The sequence below is a fragment of the Somniosus microcephalus genome, chromosome 16 (assembly GCF_052327205.1).
Source record: "Somniosus microcephalus isolate GS21.2 chromosome 16, FLI_Smic_1.0, whole genome shotgun sequence".
In the NCBI taxonomy this organism is placed as follows: Eukaryota; Metazoa; Chordata; class Chondrichthyes; order Squaliformes; family Somniosidae; genus Somniosus; species Somniosus microcephalus.
In genome coordinates this window covers 42139872-42165359 of record NC_141002.1, presented here as the reverse complement: position 1 = coordinate 42165359, position 25488 = coordinate 42139872, and the positions used below count along the sequence as shown (strand labels likewise).

Below are 25488 nucleotides of genomic sequence, written 5' to 3'. Positions count from 1 at the left end.
AAGAAGACCAGCAACAAAAAGTCACCGCAGGAAAAATACAGAAAGGTACACAAGGTGACAGAGAACAGTTCGAACGAACAGAAGTCAAATTCAGACTCCAGCAGTAATGAACTGGGTAGTCTAAGAGTACACAATGTTGGTAATGAAGCAGACCTCCAAACAATCTGGGTCACACTTCAGATAGCAGGAGTCCAAGTGAAGATGGAATTGGACACTGGATCGGCATTGATGGTCATGAATAAGCAAGATTACAAAAGGTTATTCCCACATATTCCCCTACGGGATACGGAGATTGTATTGAAAACATACACGGGGCAAAGAGTATACCCCATCGGGAAGATAGAGGTAAAGGTGGTCCACAAGGGCAAAGAAAGCCGAGGAATGGACTTATATGTGCTACCCGAGGGAGGTCCACCACTACTGGGACGGGAGTGGATTAGGAAAATAAATATGGACTGGCATTCCTTAAAAGCACTAACGGTAGATTCCGGTAAAAAAGATGTCAAACCTAAACGATTGTCCAGAATATTGGACGATGCTAAAGAGGTGTTCCAACAGGGACTGGGAACACTGAGAGGAATTACGGCAAACATCAAGGTTGAAGAACATGCAAACCCGAAATTTTTCAAAGCCAGACCGGTACCTTATGCGATACGACCTGCTGTGGAAGCTGAGCTGGAAGGGCTAGAACGTTCAGGAGTACTGTCTAAGGTAGACTGGAGTGAGTGGGCCACGCCCATTGTCCCCGTCATGAAGCGTTCATCGAGCAACAAGCCGGGGGAACCGGGGAAGGTTCGCATCTGTGGAGATTTCAAGATCACTGTTAATCCGGTGCTTCACACGGTGCAGTATCCGCTTCCGCGGATTGAGGATACCTTCGCTTCATTGTCTGGCGGGAAACACTTCACCAAGATAGACCTGGCGCAGGCGTACTTACAGATGGAAGTTGAGGAAGAGTCACGCCAGTATCTCACGATCAACACGCATAGAGGCTTGTACCGGTATAATAGACTGGTTTTTGGAGTGGCATCGGCTCCAGCAATTTGGCAGAGGGCCATGGAGCAGGTATTACAGGGAATTCCAGGCACACAATGTTACCTGGACGATATTCTGATTACAGGAGATGATGACGAGGAACACCTTGCAAATTTGGAACTGGTGCTCACCAGATTGAAAGAATATGGACTTCGAGTTAATCGCCAGAAATGTGAGTTCTTTCAGAAGCGGATCTCGTACTGTGGTCATGTCATTGACCAGGAGGGGCTTCATAAGTCTCCTGACAAGATCGAAGCTGTTGTGAAGGCTCCCGCTCCGGATAATGTATCCCAGTTGAGGTCGTTCCTAGGGTTGATTAACTATTACCATAAGTTTCTGCCAAATTTATCCACGGTGCTGCACCCGCTGAACGCTCTTTTGCAGAAGGGAGTACCATGGAAGTGGAGCGAGGACTGTAAGAGGGCCTTTCGCAAAAGCAAGGCGTTGGTCACCTCAGAGGAAGTGTTGGCTCACTTCAACCCAACGCTGCCTATTCGTTTGGCTTGTGATGCTTCTCCATATGGTATTGGGGCAGTACTCTCACACAAGTTGCCAAATGGCCTGGAGAGTCCAGTTGCGTTCGCATCCAGATCATTGACCTCCGCTGAGCGCAACTATGCTCAGATAGATAGGGAGGCTCTCAGCCTTGTGTGGGGAGTAAAGAAGTTTAATCATTACCTGCAGGGCCAAAAGTTTACGCTTCTGACAGACCACCAGCCGTTGGTATCCATTTTTAACCCTAAGAAGGGTGTTTCGGTGATGACAGCACAGAGACTCCAGAGATGGTCCCTTTTCCTAGGGGCACATCAATATCAGATCGAATTCAAAGGTACAAAGCAGCATGGTAATGCTGATGGGCTGTCGCGCCTGCCACTACCTACAGAGGAGGAGGCACCGACGGTTGACCCTGTTGAGTTATTTCACTCGACCATCATCGAATGTTTACCAGTCACCAATGCAAGTATTGAAAGAGAAACCAGGAACGACCCGACACTGTCCCGGGTCTACGAAGTGACAGTGAAGGGATGGCCAGCACATGGTGATCCACTGTTACCGGCATTCTCAGCAAGACGAGAACAGCTGTCCGTCTGTCAAGGAACATTGATGTATGGAACAAGGGTGATTATTCCTCCTAAGTTAAGAGAGAGAGTTCTAAAGGAACTGCATGAAGGTCATCTGGGGGGAGTCAAGATGAAAAGCCTTGCTAGGGCTTATGTGTGGTGGCCGGGTATCGACCAACAGATGGAGGATCTGACGAAAAGCTGCTCAGGGTGCCAAAAAGTGCAAAATGCACCTCCGATTGCACCGCTGCATCCATGGGAATGGCCTTCAACCCCATGGCAACGTGTACATATTGACTTTGCTGGTCCATTCATGGACTCCATGTTTTTAATTGCGGTGGACGCACATTCTAAATGGCCAGAAGTGATTAAGATGACTACCACTATCTCGGAAAAGACGATCGCGGTGCTAAGAACGATATTTGCAAGAAATGGATTGCCAGAACAAATATGTTCAGACAACGGACCGCAGTTTGTGTCAGAAGAATTCCAGAAATTCATGAAGAAGAATGGGGTGAAACATTATACCTCTGCCCCATATCATCCGGCTACAAACGGGTTGGCCGAGAGATTTGTACAAACGTTCAAAAAAGCAATAAAGGCCATGAGCGAAGATCAGATTCCACTACAACACAAGGTGGACAAATTCCTACTGGCATATCGAAACGCCACTCATACAGTGACAAACCAAAGTCCTGCCATGATGTTCTATAACAGGAGGTTGCGGTCCAGGTTGGACTTGTTAAAACCAAATGTGCGGAGGGAAGTTGAAAACAAACAGTTCCAGCATATAAATAACAAGACCACTCGGAGTTTCGAAATAGGACAACCCCAGTGTTAGCCCGGGACTATAAAAACGAGAAATGGCAATCTGGAACAATTCGGGCCAGACAAGGACCCCTGATGTACACGGTAGATATTGGTGAAAATGTAATACGGCGTCATGCTGACCAACTGGTAGAATCGAGAACAAGGGTCGAACCCATGGTTACGGCAGAGACAACCGTGGAAGAAGTTAGTGAACCTGAAGCATCTACCTCAGAAGTGAATGTACTTGATGATGATGTCCAATCCATAAGAGGCCAACTAGATGAGTCACCCCAGCAACGAGAATCAGAGACCCCTGAAAGGCGTTATCCAACTCGAATCAGGAGGCCTCCTCAGAGACTGAATCTTTGAACTGTTTTGCATGAAGTTGTATATATATATGTTATTATGTTATGTTAAATGGGGATATAACTGTTAAGCTAAAAAGGGAGGATTGTGGAGTATGTAACCTGTTCCACCTTAAGAGAACTACCTTAAGAGATGTACTACTTTCTCTTGGCTGCTGTATACTGTAATACCGGTGGTGACCACACCGGTATATAAGTGTTGTGTAGGGATTTGCTGGGCAGTTCAGCCCTGACCTCCGAATAGTAAAGACCTGTTAAAGTTATTCTTGTGGTCTGTGTCCAGTGATTTATAATAAGCATAACTGGGACACACAGACTTAACACGCCCTATCACTGTAACCTCCTCCAGCCCTACAACCCTCCAAGATCTCTGCAATGCTCCAATTCTGGCCTCTTTTGCATCCCTGATTTTCATCGCTCCACCATTGGCAGCTGTGTTTTCAGCTGCTTAGGCCCTAAGCTTTGGAATTCCCTCCCTAAACCTCTGCCTCTCTACCTCTCTTTTCTTTAAGATGCTCCTTAAAACCGACCTCTTTGACTAACCTGTCCTAATATCTCCTTATGTGGCTCCGTTTCAAATTGTGTTTAATAACGCGCCTGTGAAATGCCTTGGGATGTTTTACTGTATTAAAGGTGTTATATAAATGCAAGCTGTTGTTGATATATTACTAACCCAGGACTCGGCAGGAGCAGAAAATATTCCATTGCCACTAAAACATTGGAGGAGGTGATTGGCAAAGGCCATATTGTGTGTTAGAGCATCTCATGAGGGTAAATCAGACTGATCGAAACCTGATTGTCGACAACCATGTATCTCCTTTCCAACTGATGACAACAGTCAGATGGAAAGAGCATTTGGGATTGCAGCTCTGGCTTTCCATAAGTGCAGAGTGCCATAGACTGCACACACGTAGCCTTCAGGGCACCCTTTGACCATCCAGGAGTCTTTGTTAACCACAAGGGCTTCCACTACATCAATATCCAACTCATGTGCAACCGCAAGAAGAGGTTTATGCATGTATGTGCCGATACCTAGGGAGCTGCCATGATGCCTTCATCATATGCCAGTCCAATATCACTCCCATGTTTCGAACTGACACCAGTGTTAGAGGATGGCTGCTTGAGGACAAGGAATACCCCCTTCTACCATGGCTGATGGCACCTTTTTGGAACTCCAAAACTCTACAGCAGAACAGGTACAACAACAGCCACACAACCACAAGGTGTGTCATAGAGCAGGCCATTGTGATGCTCAAGTTGAGTTTCAGGTGCCTTGATAGGCCTGGAGGCTTCCTGCAATACTTGCCAGGCAGAGTCTCACGAATAATTGTGTCATGTTGCGTTCTGCATAACATCGCTCGACAAAGAGGACTGGAGGTGCAGGAGGAAGAAGGCCTGCAGGAATCATCACCCGATGAGGAAGAGGATAGTGTGGAGGAAGATGGAGGACATGATGCACGGCATGCGGAGCATCTTGTGGCCCAAGATGCAAGGGATGCTCTCATAGCGCAGCGCTTCACTTAGAGATCTCTTACTCCTACCACTCTTATGTGACCAGACCCCCTTGCACTAGCAGTCCTGCAACCTTCACTCCATTGCTTTACAATCCTCCAACTTGTCATCTTGAAAACTTTGAACCAACTTCCACACTTATGACATAATGACAAGGCAGACATAGAAATTGCCTTGAAAGCAGAGGGCACACGAAAGTGACAGAAGTGAACCAGAAAGCAAATACTTACAAATCAAGTAGTGCAACACCCATGTGTGAACTCTTAGTGCTCTTTTTAGCCAATGGCTTCCTAGGTCTAGAACTTCTACGAGGTGCTATCCCCTAGCTTGACCAGTGCTGGTGGTAGGCTGCTGTGTATCTTCCTCAGACTCCTGAGATGCTCACGCCAACGACTTCTGAGTGCTGGAGCCTGTCGGGTATTGGTTGAGGGGCTGGCAATGGATGAGACATGCTGACATCCTGAGAGAGGTCTGCACTTACTATGCCCGTTCCTCCAACCTCTTTCTCTTGGGCCAAAGGCACATCAGTTCTGCTCATCATAACCCCCAAACAGTTTTTACTGTGAGTAGAGCAAAATACCATATCTAGCAAAAGGATTCAGTTGGTTACGAAAGTATAATTTTAAGGGCTGAAATCTGCTCCAAACCAACATTTCAACTGTAATCTTTGATTAATGAAAGCATATTTTAATACAAATAAATCTGCCAGCAATCTATACATGGGCCCGTATTTTCCGATCCCTACGGGTGTGTACGAGGTGTGTGCACACCCGTCGGGACCTCGCAAATGCCGGTTTCAGGCATGCAAAGTGCATGCGCTGAAAACCGGCATTTTCGATCTGTCAAGAATCCTCTTGACAGATCGGACGCCTGCCCTGGAGAAGGGCCTCTGCGGGGGGAGAGTTCCGCTTTCTGCAGAACCTCCGCCCGCTGAAATCCCTTAAAAATCTTACGCCTGGTGAAAGCAGGTGTAAGGCCTGCTTTTACCAGCATAAGAGTTTAATAAAAAACTTATTTATAATTTAAAAATACTTTTAAAAAAGGTAAGTTTATTTTTAGTCCCATAAAAAACTTTAATTTTTTTTCAAAATATTTAATTTAATGTAATTTTAACGAATTTTTAAAACGTGATAAAAAAATTTTTAAAAATGTTTTGATGTCTTTTTGGAGTGATCTCCATTCATACTTTTGACATGTCTAAGTGCGTTTGATGTAGGTATGTGGACTTTAGCAAGGCTTTTGATAAGGTTCCACATGGCAGACTGGTCACGAAGTTAAAAGCCCATGGGATCCAGGGCAAAGTGTCAAGTTGGATTCAAAACTGGCTCAGAGGCAGGAAGCAGAGGGTAATGGTTGATGGGTGTTTTTGTGATTGGAAGGCTGTTTCCGGTGGGGTTCTGCAGGGCTCAGTACTAGGTCCCTTGCTTTTTGTGGTATATATCAATGATCTAGACTTGAATATAGGGGGTATGATTAAGAAGTTTGCAGATGATACTAAAATCGGCTGTGTGGTTGATACTGAAGAAGGAAGCTGCAGACTGCAGGAAGATATCAATAAATTGGTCAGGTGGGCACAACAGTGGCAAATGGAATTCAATCCGGAGAAGTGTGAGGTAATGCATTTGGGGAGGGCTAACAAGGAAAGGGAATACACATTAAATGGTAGGACACTGAGTGGTGTAGAGGAATGTGGAGTGCATGTCTACAGATCCCTGAAGGTTGCAAGGCCAAGTAGATAAGGTGGTTAAGGCAGCATACGGAATGCTTGCCTTTATTTGCCGTGGCATAGAATACAAGAGCAGGGGAGTTATGCTTCAACTGTATAAAACACTAGTTAGACCTCAGCTAGAGTACTGCGTGCAGTTCTGGTCACCACATTACAGGAACGATGTGATTGCACTAGAGAGGGTACAGAGGAGATTTACAAGGATGTTGCCGGAGTAGAGAATCTTAGCTATGAGGAAAGATTGGATAGGCTGGGTCTGTTTTCCTTGGAACAGAGAAGGCTGAGGGGAGACCTTATTGAGGTGTATAAAATTATGAGGGGCATAGATAAAGTGAATAGAAAGGACCTATTTCCCTTAGCAGAGGGGTGAAAAACCAGGGGGCACAGATTTAAAGTAATTGATGGAAGGTTAAGAGGAGATTTGAGGGGAAATTTCTTCACCCAGAGGGTTGTGGGGGTCTGGAACTCACTGCCTGAAAGGGTGGTAGATGCAGTAACCATAACCACATTTAAAAAGTACTTGGATGTGCACTTGGGATGCTCTAACCTGCAGGGCTACGGACCAAGAGCTGGGAAGTGGGGTTAGGCTGGATAGCTCTTTGTTGGCCGGCGCGGACACGATGGGCCAAATGGCCTCCTTCCGTGCTGTAACTTTCTATGATTCTATGAAGGGAGATTCCCTTCTCCCATTGGCTCCCCATGGCCCACGTGATCCCAGGGACGCTTGCAAACCGCATGCGCCCCTGGGATACCTGGGCCCTGCGCATTTCGTCGTGGAGAGGCCCAGGAGCGGAAATGGCCGGACCTCTGGAGCCATCAGGTAAGGGCGTAGATTTTTCCAGATTGGAGGCCACTGCACGCAAGAAGCCTCCGATCGGAAAATTCGGGCCATGGTGTTTGTCCGTTGCATGTTCTTTGAGTGTTGAATTGTTGAGGATGTCTGAAATTGAATACTTTCGTCAATCAACTATTTAGATTTTTTGTCTGCTGAGGACAATTTATCACAAAAATATTCTTGACATACACTGTAAAGAATGACTCTTCAGTGTCTTGGATTTGCCAGTGGAATATTAAAATGCCTAAGAGGCAATGAAGAATGTTGTGGCGATCCAGTTTTCATTTTTTTTTTATCCGTTCATGGGATGTGGGCATCGCTGGCAAGGCCAGCATTTATTGCCCATCCCCAGTTACCCTTGAGAAGGTAGTGGTGAGCCGCCTTCTTGAACCACTGCAGTCTGTGTGGTGAAGGTACTGGCAGTTTCACATTAGTTTGGCAAGTGTAGTGTTTTGCAATCCATGCTGTCATCATGTCCTACTTTCGGTTGAAGTATGCGCGACCTGTTAATACAGAGTGTTTTTAGACCTGCACGTTTATATACCAAAGAATAGGTATTCATTTGGCAATGCTGTTGGTAATTTAGTTCATTGAAAATGATTTTTTTTCATATCAGTGAAAATTAAAAACTATATTACAAAGTCCAATCTTCACTAACAGTTTTGTGTAGGTTCTTTTAATAGCTCAGTGGGTAAATTCACAGAATCACAGAAACCCCACAGTGCAGATAGAGGCCATTTCGGCCCATCGAGCCTGCACCGACACATATCCCACCCGATCCCCGTAACCCCTGCACCAACACATATCCCACCCTATCCCTGTAACCCCACGTATTTAATCCCCCTAACACTAAGGGTCAATTTATCATAGCCAATCAACCTAACCCGCACATCTTTGGACTGTGGGAGGAAACCGGAGCACCCGGAGAAAACCCACGCAAACACGGGGAGAATGTGCAAACTCCACACAGACAGTCGCCCGAGGTCGGATTCGAACCCGGGTCTCTGGCGCTGTGAGGCAACAGTGCTAACCACTATGCCACCGTGCTGCCCAGTTGCTGTGCTACGGAGCGTTATGGATGAGTGCGTACATGAATGTTGGGTAAAAATTGGTTCAGCTCAGCTATAATGACTTCCATGGCTTAATCTTGTGTTGATAGAGAAACTATTGCGACTGAAAGCTGACAAATCCCCTGGACCTGATGGCCTACATCCTAGGGTTCTAAAAGAGGTGGCTGCAGAGATAATGGATGCACTGGTTGTGATCTTCCAAAATTCCCTAGATTCGAGAACGGTCCCAGTAGATTGGAAGGTAACAAATGTAACCCTGCTATTCAAGAAAGGAGGGAAAGCGAAAACAGGCCAATTAGCCTGACATCAGTCATTGGGAAACTGCTGGAATCCATTATTAAGGAAGTGGTAACAGGGCACTTAGAAAATCATAATATGTTTAAGCAGAGCCAACATAGTTTTATGAAAGGGAAATCGTGTTTAATAAATTTATTAGAGTTTTTTTGAGAATGTAACTAGCAGGGTGGATAAAGGGGAACCAATGGATGTAGTGTATTTGGATTTCCAAAAGGTATTTGATAAGGTGCTACATAAAAGGTTGCTGGGCAAGATACGGCTCATGAGGTTGGGAGTAATATATTAGCATGGATAGCGGATTGGTTAATGGACAGAAAAGAGAGAGTAGGAATAAACGGGTCATTTTCTGGTTGGCAGGCTGTAACTAGTGGGGAGCCGCAAGGATGATTTCTTGGGCCTCAGCTATTTACAATCTATATTAATGACTTAGATGAAGGAACCGAGTGCAATGTATCCAAGTTTGCTGATGATACAAAGCTAGGTGGGAAAGTAAGCTGTGAGGAGAGCACAAAGAACCTGCAAAGTGATATAGACAGGTTAAATGAGTGGGCAATAAGGTGGCAGATGGAGGATAATGTGAGGTGATTCATTTTGGTAGGAATAATAGAAAAACAATATTTTTAAATGGTGAGAAACTATTAAATGTTGGTGTTCAGAGAGATTTAGGTGTCCACAGAAAGTTAGCATGCAGGTACAGCAAGCAATTAGGAAGGCAAATGGCATGTTGGCCTTTATTGCAAGGGGGTTGGTGTACAAGAGTAAGGGGCCTAGAAATTCAGTTGGCGCCGCGCCAGGGCTTTAGCGCCGGAAAGTTAGCGCCGGCGCTAAGTCCCCCTGCGCGCGCCAAAAATTCAGTAGCGCCGCGCCCAAACGGCTGCCGGCACTACTGAAGGGTGTTTGCGCCTGAAAATGGGCGCTACCTGCCGCATTGCGGCGCTATTCCGGCGCTGCGGCGCCCGATGTGGTGCGGCAGGCTCGGGAAGTGCAGGCCTCCTCCTTCAGTTAAGGAGGAGCTGCCTGCACCCGCCCGCTGGCCGGTAAAATCTTCACAAAAATGAGCCCGGCACCTCGGGGAAGTGCCGGGCTCGCAGCCCAGAAGCATCTGTTCCGCGGGGGGGGGTGGAGGAGTCCGGGGAGGGAGGTGCGGGCAGGCGGCCGGCGGGAAAGCGGCCGGCCGCCGCGCGACCTTAATGCGCCGGCGCAAACTCCTGTAAGACTCGGTTGCCAGAGTCTTAGTTGCGGCTGCCACGGGCGAGGCGGCTGCAACTCAATTTCGGCGCTGGGGCCCGTCACCACGGCAACCAGGACGCTGCGCACACCGATGACGTCATCGGTGCCGGCGCAGCGCAACCGGTCTACCGCCGATGGTAGGGCCCCAGGGAATTTCTGAACCGGCTGTAAGTCCAGCGCAATGACATCTAGCGCCGCAAAATGGGTGCAAAGCCCACTCAATTTCTAGGCCAGGAAGTCTTACTGCAATTGTACAGGGCTTTGGAGAGACCACACCTGGAGTACTGTGCACAGTTTTGCTCTCCTTATCTGAGAAAGGACATACTTGCCTTAGAGGCGGTGCAACAAAGGTTCACTAGATTGGTCCCTGGGATGAGAGGGTTGTCCTATGATGAGAGATTGTGTAGAATGGGCCTATACTGCCTGGAGTTTAGAAGAATGAGAGGTGATCTCATTGAAACATATAAGATTCTGAGGGGGATTGACAGGATAGATGCTGAGAGGTTGTTTTCCCCGGTTGGAAAGTCTAGAACTAGGGGACATAGCCTCAGAATAAGGGGTAGGCCATTTAAGACTGAGATGAGGAGACATTTCTTTACTCAGAGGGTTGTGAATCTTTGGAATTCTCTACCCCAATGGAGATCCCCGGAAAAACTACATTAAAAAAATAAAATTGGGTTCTCCCTTGCACTGGGGCACTATGGAATCTTGAGTTGGGGCTTGGCAACACCACCTCCCCACCCCCCTCACCCCCAACATGGTGGACTGGCACTGGATTTTCGAGCTTCATGGAAAAAGTGGGCACCAAAGATACACCTATAGTGGCATTGGATGCCCCCCCAGCGACATGCAAGTTAAGTGCCCTCCCGCTGATCCTCCAGACACCAGTGGAGTCAGCGCTCGAGGGCACCAGCAGACCCGATCCTGGCAATCTTAAAGGCACTTTGCAATGTTCATTAGGGATTAATTATCCTTTTGACGAAGCTGGCGATCCTTGACATCAGAAAGGAAGAAAAAAAGTTTTTTGTTGAAGCGTCAGATGAATCGAAGGATGAAATGGAACTGTGGACCCTGACAGCATTGAAATAGAGTTGGAATCCACGTGGAATAACTAAACTACCACCCTTCATGTTTTGGATCCACCCAGGATTACAAATATCTCCTCGATATTCATCGTTCTTCAAACTGCTGCTCTCGCTGCATCTTGAGATCCACACTCAACGCCATGCGCCGCCACATGAACACTCTCGACCTCTCTCTTCAGCAGCACCGACGCACTCTATTTCAATGCTGTCAGGGTCCACAGTTCCATTTCATCCTTCGACTCATCCGACGCTTCAACAAAAAACTTTTTTTCTTCCTTTCTGATGTCAAGGATCGCAAGCTTCATCAACTCGTGGACACCAACGCCCCCCCAGAACCTTCTTCCCCGTTACTTTCCTCTGATCCGATCCCTTCTTCCAGTCTCACCCCCTGCCGTGTTTTCACTATCCCCTCTGACCTTCCCCTCTCTGACCCCGAACGTTCAGTCCTCAACAAAGGCCTGAGCTTCATCCCCTTACGCCCCCACCTGAATGAATTTCGAGCTCGGCACGATGCTGAGCTCTTCTTCCGTCGCCTTCGTCTCCGTGCCCACTTCTTTGACCAGGAGTCTTACCCCCGCACGGCTGATCCTTTCTCCCGCTTTCTAAATTCTCGTTCTACTTGGATCCCTCCCTCTGGCCTTCTACCCTCTCTAGATCTTTTCATTGCTAACTGCCGACGTGACATCGGTCGTCTCCATTTCTCTGCTCCCCTCACTCACTCCAACCTAACTCCCTCTGAACTTGCAGCACTCCATTCTCTCCGATCCAACCCTCACATTATCATCAAACCTGCTGATAAGGGTGGTGCTGTTGTTGTTTGGCGAACCGACCTCTACCGTGCGGAAGCTGAACGCCAACTCTCCAACACCTCCTCCTACCTCCGCCTGGACCATGACCCCACTAGCAGACATCAAGCCATTGTTTCCAAGTGTGTCACTGACCTCATCTCCTCTGGAGATCTTCCCTCCATGGCCGCCAACCTCATAGTCCCCCAACCCCGCACAGCCCGCTTCTACCTCCTTCCCAAGATCCACAAACAGGATTGCCCTGGTAGACCCATCGTTTCAGCCTGTTCTTGCCCCACGGAACTTATCTCTTCCTATCTCGACTCTATTTTTTCTCCCCTTGTCCAGTCTCTTCCCACCTACATTTGCGACTCTTCCGACGCCCTCCGTCACTTTAACAGTTTCCAGTTTCCTGGCCCCAACCGTCTCCTTTTCACCATGGATGTCCAATCCCTCTACACCTCCATCCCCCACCAGGACGGCCTTCGGGCGCTCTGTTTCTTCCTTGAACAGAGGCCCAACCAGTCCCCATCCACCACCACCCTCCTCCGCCTGGCTGAACTTGTTCTCACATTAAACAACTTCTCCTTTGACTCCACTCACTTCCTCCAAATTAAAGGTGTTGCTATGGGAACCCGCATGGGCCCTAGCTATGCCTGCCTGTTCATGGGACATGTGGAACATTCTTTGTTCCAGTCCTACTCAGGTCCCCTCCCTCACCTCTTTTTCCGGTACATCGATGACTGTATTGGTGCCGTTTCCTGCTCTCGCCCTGAACTGGATAAGTTCATTCACTTTACTTCCAATTTCCACCCTGCCCTCACCTTCTCATGGTCCATCTCCGACTCTTCCCTTCCCTTCCTTGACTTCTCCGTCTCCATTTCTGCCGATCGGCTTTCAACAAACATCCACTACAAGCCCACCGACTCTCACAGCTACCTGGACTACACTTCCTCCCACCCCGCTTCCTGTAAGGACTCTATTCCTTTCACCCAGTTTCTCCGTCTCTGCCGCGTCTGTTCTGACGATGCCACCTTCCATACTAGTGCTTCTGACATGTCTTCCTTTTTCCTCAACCGAGGATTCCCCTCTACCGTTGTTGACATGGCCCTTGACCGTGTCCGTTCTATTTCCCGCACTTCTGCTCTCACCCCTGCCCCTCCCTCCCAGAACCACGATAGGGTTCCCCTTGTCCTCACCTTTCACCCCACCAGCCTCCACATTCAACGGATCATCCTCCGCCATTTCCGCCACCTCCAACGTGATCCCACCACCAAACACATCTTCCCCTCACCTCCCCTTTCAGCATTCCGAAGGGACCGCTCCCTCTGCGACACCCTGGTCCACTTCTCAATCACCCCCAACAGCCCTGCTCCTTCACCTGGCACCTTCCCGTGCAAGCGCAGGAGATGCAACACATGCCCTTTTACCTCCTCCCTTCCCACTGTCCAGGGCCCCAAACACCCCTTCCAGGTGAAACAGCGATTTACTTGTACTTCTTGCAATTTAATATACTGTATTCGCTGCTCACGATGCGGTCTCCTCTACATTGGGGAGACCAAACGCAGATTGGGCGACCGCTTTGCGGAACACCTCCGTTCAGTCCGTACGGGTGACCCTGAGCTTCCGGTCGCCTGTCACTTTAATTCACCGCTTCACTCCTACTCTGATCTCTCTGTCCTTGGGCTATTGCATTGTTCCAGTGAAGCTCAATGTAAGCTCGAGGAATAGCACCTCATCTTTCAGTTGGGCACTTTGCAGCCTGCCGGACTCAACATTGAGTTCAACAATTTGAGATAATTATCCCTGCCCCCATTTTTCATGCAGTATGATTTTTGCCATTCCCATTTGCAACATTTTATCTTTCCTGCCTCTTACAAAAGTACAGGATCTTCTTTCTATTTCTTCCTCCCCTCCTAACCCCCCCCACCCTGTCTCTGCACCTGCTTAATATCTGTTACATCTCCAGCTTTTTCCAGTTCTGATGAAGGGTCCCAGACCTGAAACGTTAACTCTGTTTCTCTCTCCACGGATGCTGCCTGGCCTGCTGAGTGTTTCCAGCATTTTCTTTTGTTGTTTCAGATTTCCAGCACCCGCAGTATTTTGCAATTATATCATTGCTTACATTTTGTGCTTTCCTTGGCATAGATGCAGCACAGTTGAAATGTGGAATACTCTAGGCTGGTAATCAAATATTGCTTACACATATCTGGCCAGGAAAAAGAAAACACTGCTGCACTTTCTAAAAGAGAAAGCCATTCTGTTCATGCAGCTGATTGTTTGATTTATCTTTTCTCGCAGTGACGGTGCAGAGTTCGATTGATGCCTGTTGTTCCAATGGATTTGAGTGGGCCTCTGAGAAAGAGGAGTGTGCTTCTCTGCCCTATACTCTAGAAGAGACATTTTGCAGGTATATTATCAAACATCCTGAAAGCTGCCTTTAATGCAAATGATTTGTAATCTGTGCACCCGTTTGAACTGCTGTTTTAATGTAAGTGTAAAAATTACAGAGAAATACATAGAATTTACAGCCCAGAAACAGGCCATCCAGCCCAACTAGTTTGTGCCGGTGTTTATGCTCCACTCGAGCTTCCTCACACCCTAGCCGTGGCTCAGTTGGTAGCTGTCTTACCTCTGAGTTACAAGGTTGTGGGTTCAAGTCCCACTCCAGAGACTTGAGCACAAAAATCTAGGTTGACACTCCAGTGTGGTACTGAGGGAGTGCTGCACTGTCAGAGGTGCTGTCTTTTGGATGAGATGTTAAAGCGAGACCCCGTCTGTCCTCCCAGGTGGATGGAAATGATCCAACGGCACTATTTTGAAGAAGAGCAGGAAAGTTATCCCTGATGTCCTGGCCAATATTTATCCCTCAATCAACATAACAAAACCCAGATTTTCTGGTCATTATCACATTGCTGTTTGTGGGAGCTTGCTTTGTGACAAAAGTGCCAAATGACACACTAGAAAGTGCAACATTTAATTTATTTGTTACTTGAAAAATCTATTTTGCAAAAAAATTCCTATCAATAAACACTTTTGCAGATTTGCAATATTGAAGATAGAAAATCAACTTTTGCAATTAGTATATTGGAGTTTTATAGCCAGCTAAAAGTTTTAGATTCAGATTTTGTTTTTAAATGCTTGCTAACTAAATTTCCGTAAAGATCATGACAGAATCATATTTCTGCCATTATTTTTGTTCACTGTAGTCTGTTCTGAACTCCCCCTTCACCGATGTGACAACCTGGGTGCTTTACATGAATTCTGCTGCAGATCCATTGAATTTAGACACTGTGTGACAGCTATTTACTTTTAAGAATGTTAGAACTCCCACTGACATTTTTTGGCACTGATGATGGTTTCTGAAACCCACAATCTGTGTGTGTCTGTATGTGAGTGTGAATGATGCTGATGGAGGGTGGGGGGGTGGGGGAAGGAGGAGGAGGAGATACTATTGAGAAACACAGGAAATGCCTTAAGGGCTGTAATGGGGTGCGGACACAAAGACCAGCAAAAACAGGAAATAATGTGTCTTGTGTGTGCTGTAGAGTTGAAACAGTTTGAGGTTGAAAGCATGTGTTAACCTTTTTTCAGGAAATAGTTGTCCTTAACCCTTGAGCTTTAGTGGCACCCTGGAGTGATGCTTTTGAGGAGTGACCTTTTGAAGTGGCTCCATTATAAAATCTAATTACCAAAGCATTTTAGGAATACACATTAGAGGGTTTGACCCTGCAATGGGGGGCGGGGGAGAGGGGTGTGAGGGGGGGTGGGGGTAAATGTTAGAAGACTTTCTCATGGGTGTCGTTAGTTGCCGAAGCTGTTGAGTCATGTTATAGAATGTGCTGCCAAAGTGTGAGGCTCTTCAGATCAAGTCATGTCCACCACCGCATCTGAAGTGTGTGAAGCTTTACACCCTGTTTTTGATTTTTGAATTATTTATCCTCTAACTGGGACACAATGTGCCACACACAGCTCCCTTCATGTCTGCAATGACGTGTGTGAGAATGGCCTGGGAGGAGGGTGACGTCCTACCTAACTCTTGCCCTTCCCTGCCCTTGTGCGGAAGCGCCAAGCCGCATGTTTGGTGCATCCCACGGTTCTGCGATGCCATATGCTGTTGCAGTTCATTCACCTTCACACTGTATTTTCTGCTGTTCGATATCTGTGCTGTTCCATCTGTTTGGCTCACAAGGAACAAAACAGCAAATATGCCAACCTAGCAAAATAGCAACAGCCTCTAAAAATTTGGCAACTCAAGAATGGCCCTGAGATGTGAAAACAAGTAGTTACACAGGGTCTGTAACTCAGTACAAAAATCTTGCCATACGCAGATATTGGGGTCGACATTAACCCCCCAGGACGGGCAGGAGAGGGCCGGGGATTAAAAATTAAAAAACGGGGATCGTGACCCCAATCTGCCACCATTTTTGCGGAGCAAGTAGTGTGCCATATGACTGCCCTGTCTTGGAGAGGCGGGACACTTCATCATTATAATATTTAAACCAATCAATCGGGTTTTCCGGGGCTCGTGAAACCTGGCAACTAAATGGAGACGGGAGCAGCTGGCTGCAGAAGGCAGGTGCTTTTTAGAGCACTCCTTGTGGGCCAGGAGGAGCAGGAGTGCTGCCCCTCCCACCCCGACCCATCAAGCAAACCTTCGGCCTGCAGATCGCGGCCTATCCTCATTATTGCGATCGGCGACCCAACCCCCGATCTCCGGCCTGCCCTGCGATCGGTCAATCCTCCCACCACTCCAAGCCTCAATCTTTCCTGATTGCCGGGGACTGTCTCCAACGGGAAACAGAAGAAAGAAATGATAATATGGTCCTGCCGTTAAATTCTGCCTCCCTGGGATTTCCCAGTCTCCCCCCACAAACAAGAGCCCCCACAAATATCCCTCCCTGTCACCTGTAAATATCGGGGCCATTAAAGCAATTTTATTCCTCCAAAACATAAAGGGCCTATTTTGAACTGTCACCCGCCCCATTTACAAGGCTTCTGGCAGTTGAAAATGGCAGGGAAACAGCAGCCACCCCTTGGTTGGCCAAAGCTCGCCTAATGCAATTTTCAGTTGGGCCTGTAAATGATCGCCCAGCACTCCTTCCTGAAACAGATGAGATGCTAATGCGTGCTTGCAATTTTCAAATGCTAATGGTAGAGCATGTACCAAGGACACTCCACACATTTGTACCAGGCTGTGAGCAGCCTTAAAGGGACCACTGGAGACTGCTCCTAATGTGGCCTGGAACACTTTTTGGGGGGAATTTTAGTGGGGGCTGCAGGAGCAGCAAGAATGCTCTGCCTGGTGCCACAAAATAAACTGCGGCCTGCTGCAGTCCACTGGGTAGGCCTTTCTCCCACCACCCTTCACTGCCGACTTCTGACTTGCCTTGCTCATATAGCCATCGGATTTCTGGTCCCCGGTTCAGTGAGCTAGTGATTATTGAGCACTGGTGTAGTGTATGTGCTTTAAGTCAGAACTACTTTTTACAGCTCCTGTATACTGTAGTACCGGCAGTGACCACACCGGTATATAAGCTGTGCGCATGCCTCTGTACCCCAGTCTAGAGATTACCCTCCTCCAGTAAAGACCTGTTATTTGTTTATGTACAGCATCCGTGTAATTATTTATCCACTGAACCACGGATCTAACAGTGGCGACGAGTGTTGATGCGAATCTACCTGCAACATAAAAAAATATATATTCGAGTCCAGGAACACCGGGCGTCGACCGCGAGCAACTGCCCAGCAGTCAGGCAGAGATCCAACTTCGCTGGGGAGGCTGTGAAGAACCGAGCTTGGTTCCCCAGCCACAACGAGCAGTAAGAGACCGACGACAGGTCCAGAGCAGACCCTTCCCGAGCAGCGGCGGCTGGAGCCGACCGACGGCAGAGAGAGAGAGCCGGGCAGCGTCGATGGGGTAAGAAAGAGGGTGAAGAGAGCAGGGCGCAGCCGGGGGTTGATCACCGAGCGGCGTCGAGGAAAAATACTGCAAACCGGAGAGAGAGAGGGTAAGAAACAGCCGGGTTCTAGACTGAGCGGTGTCGACAAATATCAAGAGAAGAACGCGCAGAGCACAGCCAGGGATCACGGGCTGATCAGGGTCCGCGGGGCGAAGCAAGGGGAGACGCCATTGAGCCGCGGAGAAGAAGGAAGAGCGCGGGAGACGCCATTTTGTGAAGCCACAGCGGAGAAGACGGGCGAGTGCGGGAAGGAAGGAAAGCGCGGGAGACGCCATTTTGTGCCAGCGGAGAAGAAGGGGAAGCGCGGGAGGCGCCATTGGTGATAGTTAACGCACACCCAAGGATGCCGAAGAGTGGCAGTATCTCTACGTTCGACAATGAAGTCGAAGATTGGGCGACATATGTGGAACGTATTGAGGTGTACTGCAGGACGAATGAAGTGCCAGATGCTAATAAAGCACTGGTTCTGTTAAATTCCATGGGTGCAAAAACTTATGGGTTACTGCGAAATCTAATAACCCCAGAGAAGCCGGTAAACAAGAATTTTGAAAGCATAGTAGAAATCCTACAGGACCACTTAAACCCCACACCGCTGCTGATAGCAGAACGATATAAGTTCCATAAAAGGAACCAACAGAAAGACGAAAGCAATGCTGAGTACCTAACGGAACTGCGCAAGCTATCGAAATACTGCCAGTTTGGAGCGGGACTAGCAGACACGTTAAGGGACAAGTTTGCGTGTGGGCTACAAAGTGAAGGAACCCAGAAACGGCTTCTATCAGAAAAGGACCTTACGCTGGACAAAGCTTTCAGTATGGCAGTATCACACGAAGCAGCCGCAAGGGGCGCTGCAGAGATACAACGGAGACCACAAGAATATGGCACCAACGAAATGACCTATGGAACAGGGAAGTGCTATCGCTGCGGCAGAACAACACATGACCAGAAAGATTGTTGGTTCAAGGACCAAGTGTGCAGACAGTGTGGGAAAGCAGGACACATAGCAAGAGTCTGCAGGTCTGGGAAGAAAACCAACAGTAAGAAATCTCCACAGGAGAAGTACAAAAAGGTACACCAGGTGATGGACAGTGGTTCAGACGAACAGAAAAGTGACACAGAATCCGGAAGCAAAGAGCTGGGTTGTCTGAAACTATATAATGTAACCGAAATGGAGGATCACCAGACTATCTGGGTTACACTCAAGATAGACGGAGTCCAAGTGGAAATGGAATTGGACACAGGGTCAGCTCTAACAGTCATAAATCAAAGAGACTACAAGCGGCTATTTTCACACATACCCTTGAAAGCTACAGAGATTGTCTTGAAGACGTATACGGGGCAAAAAGTCTACCCCAAAGGAAAAATAAGGGTGAAAGTGACATATAAAGGTCAGGAAATACCTAAAATGGATATATATGTAATGCCCAAAGTTTCTGAAGGTCAGACCAGTGCCTTATGCAATCAGACCAGCGGTTGAAGCAGAGCTGGAAGGGTTGGAACGTTCAGGAGTACGCCCATCGTTCCTGTAATGAAGAGGTCGCTGAGTAATACGCCTGGGGAACCAAAGAAGGTCCGCATCTGTGGGGATTTTAAGGTGACTGTGAACCCAGTCCTTCACACGGTGCAATATCCGCTTCCACGAATTGAAGATATTTTCGCCTCGCTATCTGGTGGTAAACGCTTCACCAAAATTGATCTAGACCAGGCGTACTTGCAAATGGAGGTAGTAGAAGCTTCGAAACATTACCTTACGATCAACACCCATAAAGGTCTCTATCAATACAACCGGCTGGTGTTTGGAGTAGCCTCGGCTCCGGCTATCTGGCAAAGGGCGATGGATCAGGTCCTGCAAGGGATTCCAGGGACCCAGTGTTATTTGGACGACATCTTGGTCACGGGCGAAAATGACGGTGATCACCTCGCTAACTTGGAGAAGGTGCTCGCCAGATTAAAGGAATATGGGCTACGAGCTAATCGCCACAAGTGCGAGTTTTTCCAGAAACAGATCTCGTATTGTGGCCACGTCATCGATGAAGAGAGGTTACATAAGTCCCCTGACAAGATAGAGGCAGTAGTCAAGGCTCCAGCACCGGAAAATGTGTCACAACTGAGGTCATTCCTCGGGCTGGTAAACTATTACCACAAGTTCTTACCAAATTTGTCTATGGTATTACACCCGCTGAACACCCTACTGCAAACAGGAGTACCATGGAAGTGGGATGACGAACGTAGACGAGCTTTCCAGAAGTGTAAAGAATTGATCACATCAAAAGAGGTGTTGGCCCATTTCAACCCAGCACTACCAATTCGTTTGGCATGTGATGCATCACCCTACGGCATTAGAGCGGTGCTGTCGCACAAATTCCCAGACGGGTTGGAGAGGCCAGTAGCCTTTGCGTCTCGGTCACTAACCTCAGCCGAGCGCAACTATGCCCAGATTGACAGGGAGGCCCTCAGCCTAGTATGGGGAGTAAAAAAATTCAACCACTATCTGCATGGACAGAAGTTCACCTTGCTGACTGACCACCAACCACTTGTCTCCATCTTTAACCCTAAGAAGGGCGTGCCAGTAATGACTGCACAGCGGTTACAAAGATGGTCCCTGTTTCTAGGGGCGAATCAATATGAAATAGAATATAAAGGCACGAGACAGCATGGGAACGCTGATGGGCTATCGCGCCTGCCACTGCCTACTGTGGAGGAAGCACCAGCCGTGGACCCTATCGAGATATTTTATTCGTCGATAATTGAACGATTGCCAGTAACAAACGCGGATATAGAGAAGGAGACCCGCAATGATCCGACGCTGTCACGGGTATATGAATTGACGGTGAGGGGATGGCCAACACATGGCGACTCACTGTTGCCAGCATTCTCATCCAGAAGAGAACAGCTGTCAGTATGCCAGGGGACAGTGATGTGTGGATCCAGAGTGGTGATTCCACCCAAGTTAAGGAAGAGAGTGCTAAATGAGCTACATGAAGGTCATCTGGGGGGAGTGAAAATGAAAAGCCTAGCTAGGGCTTATGTGTGGTGGCCGGGAATCGATTAACAAATCGAAGACCTAACTAAGAGCTGCTTAGGATGCCAGAAGGTCCAAAATGCACCACCACATGCCCCTCTACACCCATGGGAGTGGCCCTCCTCTCCATGGCAACGGGTGCACATTGATTTCACTGGTCCATTCATGGACTCAATGTTCTTAATAGCAGTGGATGCTCATTCAAAGTGGCCTGAGGTGATAAAGATGTCTTCAACCACTACAGAGAAAACGATTGCAGTCCTACGGACCATATTTGCCAGAAACAGGTTGCCAGAGTAGATCTGCTCTGATAATGGACCACAGTTTGTGTCCGACGAGTTCCAAAAATTCATGAAAAGGAATGGGGTAAGGCATTACACATCCGCCCCGTATCATCCAGCCACCAATGGATTGGCTGAGAGGTTCATACAAACCTTTAAGAAGGCGATAAAGACCATGTGCGATGAGGAAATTCCACTACAGCATAAGATGGACAATTTCTTATTAGCCTACCGAAACACGACACATGCAGTTAACAACCAGACCCCGGCCATGATGTTCTTTAACCGAAGGTTGAGATCTTGTCTGGACTTGCTCAGACCAAATGTGCGAAGAAATGTTGAGGACAAACAATTCCAGCACATCAACGAGAAGTCGACAAGGAGCTTCAATGTAGGGCAACCAGTCTTGGCCCGGGACTATCGAACAGAGAAGTGGCAACCCGGAACGATATGTACAAGGCAGGGGCCATTAATGTACACAGTGGATGTCAGGGAGAACATTGTGAGATGCCACGTCGATCAGATCTTAGCATCACAGGAATGTGTCAACCCCATGTCTCGAGTACCTGGGGATGAACCCGACACACCGGTAGTATTTACTTCAGACCCAGTAGCAGTGGAACCCGATGAACTACCCGATGAAAGGGGGTCAGAATCACCTCTACACCAAGAACAAGAACCTCCGGAAAGGCGCTATCCTGAAAGAGTCAGGAAGCCGCCCCAAAGACTGAATCTATAAATGGACTTTTGTTATTGAATGTACATGTAAAAATGTAATTGTTATTTGAATATTAAGGGGGTATTATTAATCTAAAAAGGGAGGAATTGTAGTGTATGTGCTTTAAGTCAGAACTACTTTTTACAGCTCCTGTATACTGTAGTACCGGCAGTGACCACACCGGTATATAAGCTGTGCGCATGCCTCTGTACCCCAGTCTAGAGATTACCCTCCTCCAGTAAAGACCTGTTATTTGTTTATGTACAGCATCCGTGTAATTATTTATCCACTGAACCACGGATCTAACAACTGGGCAGCTCAGTAACCTGAAATAGCTACAATTTGTGCATGTGCATGGAGTTTCATGGTGTTCTGGCATGCATGAAACTGCAGATTTATGTAGGTGCGCAATAAAACGTTGCTGCATTCTGGGACTACTTTTACAAAAAAGGCCGTGGACTACAAAACACTGTTTTCCAAGGGCTATCATGATATGCTGACAGGGTTGAAGAAACACTGACTGTCAATGTGAAATGGCGATAGTTGGGAAATTTAAAACAGATAACTACGAACAGCTGATGACATCTTGCATGTATATACATACCTCATAGTGCATTATGGGGATAGAATAGATCTGGTTTGGGCTTGAAATGAAAAGCACAGGTAGAACTTTGATGGTGATCTCCTGACCATCTGCTGTAACTTGGTCAGAAACCCTGGAGAAATGGTATTTACACCAAATGTACGCTGGGAGATTGGGAGAACCCCTGTGGAAATTACAGGGGCATATGTATAAATCAGGCTGAAACCATTAATCACAACACAGCCATCTTGCGCTTCTCCAGCAAGCTACAATGTTATTGACTGGCTCAGCCTTGGTGTGCCATTTCTAGGAATGCAGGGTTTTTATGTTAAACTGGATTGCTTGCTGGAGGAATTTTAAGAACGTGAGCAAAGATTTGCAAATGTCCGTTAATGCTAATGCACCAAATTATTGCACTTCAAAGGACACTGGGGTAGATTTTGATTTTGTACACTAGTGTAAAACCGGTGACAGCGAATCTGTAGCCCGTTTTACATTGATTTAAATGGAAATAAAAATCGGAGAGATGTAACACGAGCTGCCACTTTGCGATCACTAGTTTTACACTATCGTACAAAGTCCAAATCGACTCCACTTTGTGCATACCTTACCTTTCACATTATAGCAGGATTGGTCCTTGGGTTCTGAAATGGAAAAATGTTGGCCAGGGTTTGTGTGTGTGTGCTGAGGAACTGTTTTTAAGCTAGTACTTGTATTCCCCCCAAATATAGAGGTAGAGAATATTGGAGGGCTTATCACCTTGGGCTGCTTTGGTTGGCCTCCTGGTGACTGGTTACACAATGGCATTGGCAGAGAGCTGGAAATGGGACACCTGATACCAGCTCAGCCAGAAATAGTGTGCAACTCAGGGAAACCGGAAAAAGAAATGGTCAGAAAGCAACTATTGACTGTTAACTTTTTTGATTTATTTTATTAGTTTACTTGCTTTTCCCCCAAATCGTTACAGCTCCATTTTCTTCCTCAAATCTGACAGCTCCATTTTCTTATCTCTTCAATAGTTTTTTCTTTCTGAAAGCTCACATTTAGTACAGTGCTACTGTCAGTAAATTTCATTTTGTTTTAGTAATCTTTCCCTTACACAGAGTAACATGTGGCATTGATCAATCCTTAACATGCCTCGTTAATATAATTGAAGCTGCAAAATACTTCCGAGACTTGGCTGACTTTTACCTCTGTTTCCTGTTTTGTAAGAAGATTGAAATTTCTCACATTCCGCATTGCAGAATAGCACAGGAACAATGCTGCCGGGTAAAGCTGGAGGAAATCCACTGCACAAATGGTATAAACCTGGCCAGCGAGAACCAAGCATGTGAGGCACACGTCACTGTTATAGGTGAATGCAACGCTGTAAAGGTAATACATATTTTTCCTTCCAAATGCCTTGATGTACAATGGAATATCTAGTACACAATGTTTCACAAAGGATGTTGAACTTTATTCGCTGTCAATTAAAAACTTTGGCCTAGAAATTGGTTTATGCCTGTCTGCGTCGGAGGCACACCCAATATTGGGCTTCGGGTCTTATTTACATGAGACCTGTAAGCTGCAGATGCCTGCTGGGCATCCCCAAGCAGCTTGCCGGTGAAGAGGATTTAAATTTCGGGCTGCTACATCGCCGACAGCGGCCCTCGGGTAGGTCCTGGGAGAGAGGGGAAGCAATTAGGAGTGAGGGGGCAATCTGGAGGGGCTGAGCAGGATCCAGCAACAGTCTTCAGCTCTGCAGTGGATTCAGGAGGAGAATCACTGCTGTTCCTGACACCACATTCAGATAAGTATTTTTTTAAACTTAGCTTTTTTGCAGCGACCAGCAGTCCCTTTAAGGAGCACTGGTTAGGCCGTATGCTTTTTTAAATGCATTAATGCTCGAGATATGGGCATTGCTGGCAAAGCCAACATTTATTGCCCATCCCTAGTTTCCCTTGAGTAGTTGGTGGTGGGCCTTCTTCTTGAACTGCTGTAGTCCGTGTGGCGAACTCCCACACAGCTATTTGGTAGGGACTTCTAGGATTTTGATCGAGCGATAATGAAGCAATGGAAATATATGTCAAAGTCGGGATGGTGTGTGATTTGGAAGGGATCTTGGAGGTGATGGTGTTCCCATGAACCTGCTGCTCTGGTCCAACTAGGTGGTGGAGGTCACGGGCTTGGGAGGTGCTGCTGAAGAAGTCTTGGAGACTTGCTGCAGTGCATTCTGTAGATCGTATACACTGCAGCCACGGAGCGCAGGTGGTGAAGGAAGTAGATGTTTAAGCTGGTAGATGGGGTGCAGATCAAGTGGATTGCTTTGTCCTGGATGGTGTTGAGCTTCTTGAGTGTTGTTGCAGCTGCACCCATCCAGGCAAATGGAGAGTATTCCACTCCTAACTTGTGCCTTGTAGGTGGTGGAGAGACTTTGGGGAGTCAGGAGGTGAGCCACTTGCCACAGAATACCCAGCCTCTGACCTGCTCTAGTAGCCACCTCATTTATGTGGCTGGTCCAGTTGAGTTTCTGGTCAATGGTGACCCCCAGGATGTTGTTGGTAATGCCATTGAATGTCAAGGGGTGTTGATTAAGCTCTCTTTTGTTGGGGATGGTCATTATCTGGCGCTTGTATGGACCAAATGTTACTTGCCACTTATTAACCCAAGCCTGAATGTTGTCCACATTTTCCTGGGCTGGCTGCATTCAGGGCAGCTCAATTTTGCAAAGGGGGCCTCAAACAGGCATGAGGGCCCCCTATTTGTATATGCAAAGGGCCTAATGCTTGTTTCAGGCGAGGGCCCTGGGCACCTCTTTTTCTGCCTTTACCTATATGGTGAGTGACACAATTCTGACACGTAATGAGTGTGCATGCCCCGCCCACCATATTGGGTGCTGAGATGCCCCGCCCACCATATTGGGTGCTGAGATGCCCTGCCCACCATATTGGGTGCTGAGATGCCCCGCCCACCATATTGGGTGCTGAGATGCCTGTTTTGCGCCTGAAGAACAGGCAGGGCACCATCAAATTTCTAGGAATAACAACAGAAAATGCTGGAAAAACTCAGCAGGTCAGGCAACATCCGTGGAGAGAAATTTGAGTTGACGTTTCGGGTCGAAACCCTTCTTC

The 25488-nt window shown here is 47.4% G+C and overlaps 1 protein-coding gene across 4 annotated transcripts in view; it reads left to right on the top strand.

Moving 5' to 3' along the window:
• The window catches only part of fbln1 (fibulin 1), a 250906-nt gene that overhangs the window by 21854 nt on the left and 203564 nt on the right, over window positions 1-25488 (top strand). For all 4 annotated transcript variants that reach the window (XM_086008866.1, XM_086008865.1, XM_086008864.1 and 1 more), the window contains 2 exons: window positions 14113-14221; window positions 23623-23752. In XM_086008866.1, the coding sequence (XP_085864992.1) occupies window positions 14113-14221; window positions 23623-23752 (239 nt within the window). The remainder of the gene's footprint in view (window positions 1-14112; window positions 14222-23622; window positions 23753-25488) is intronic.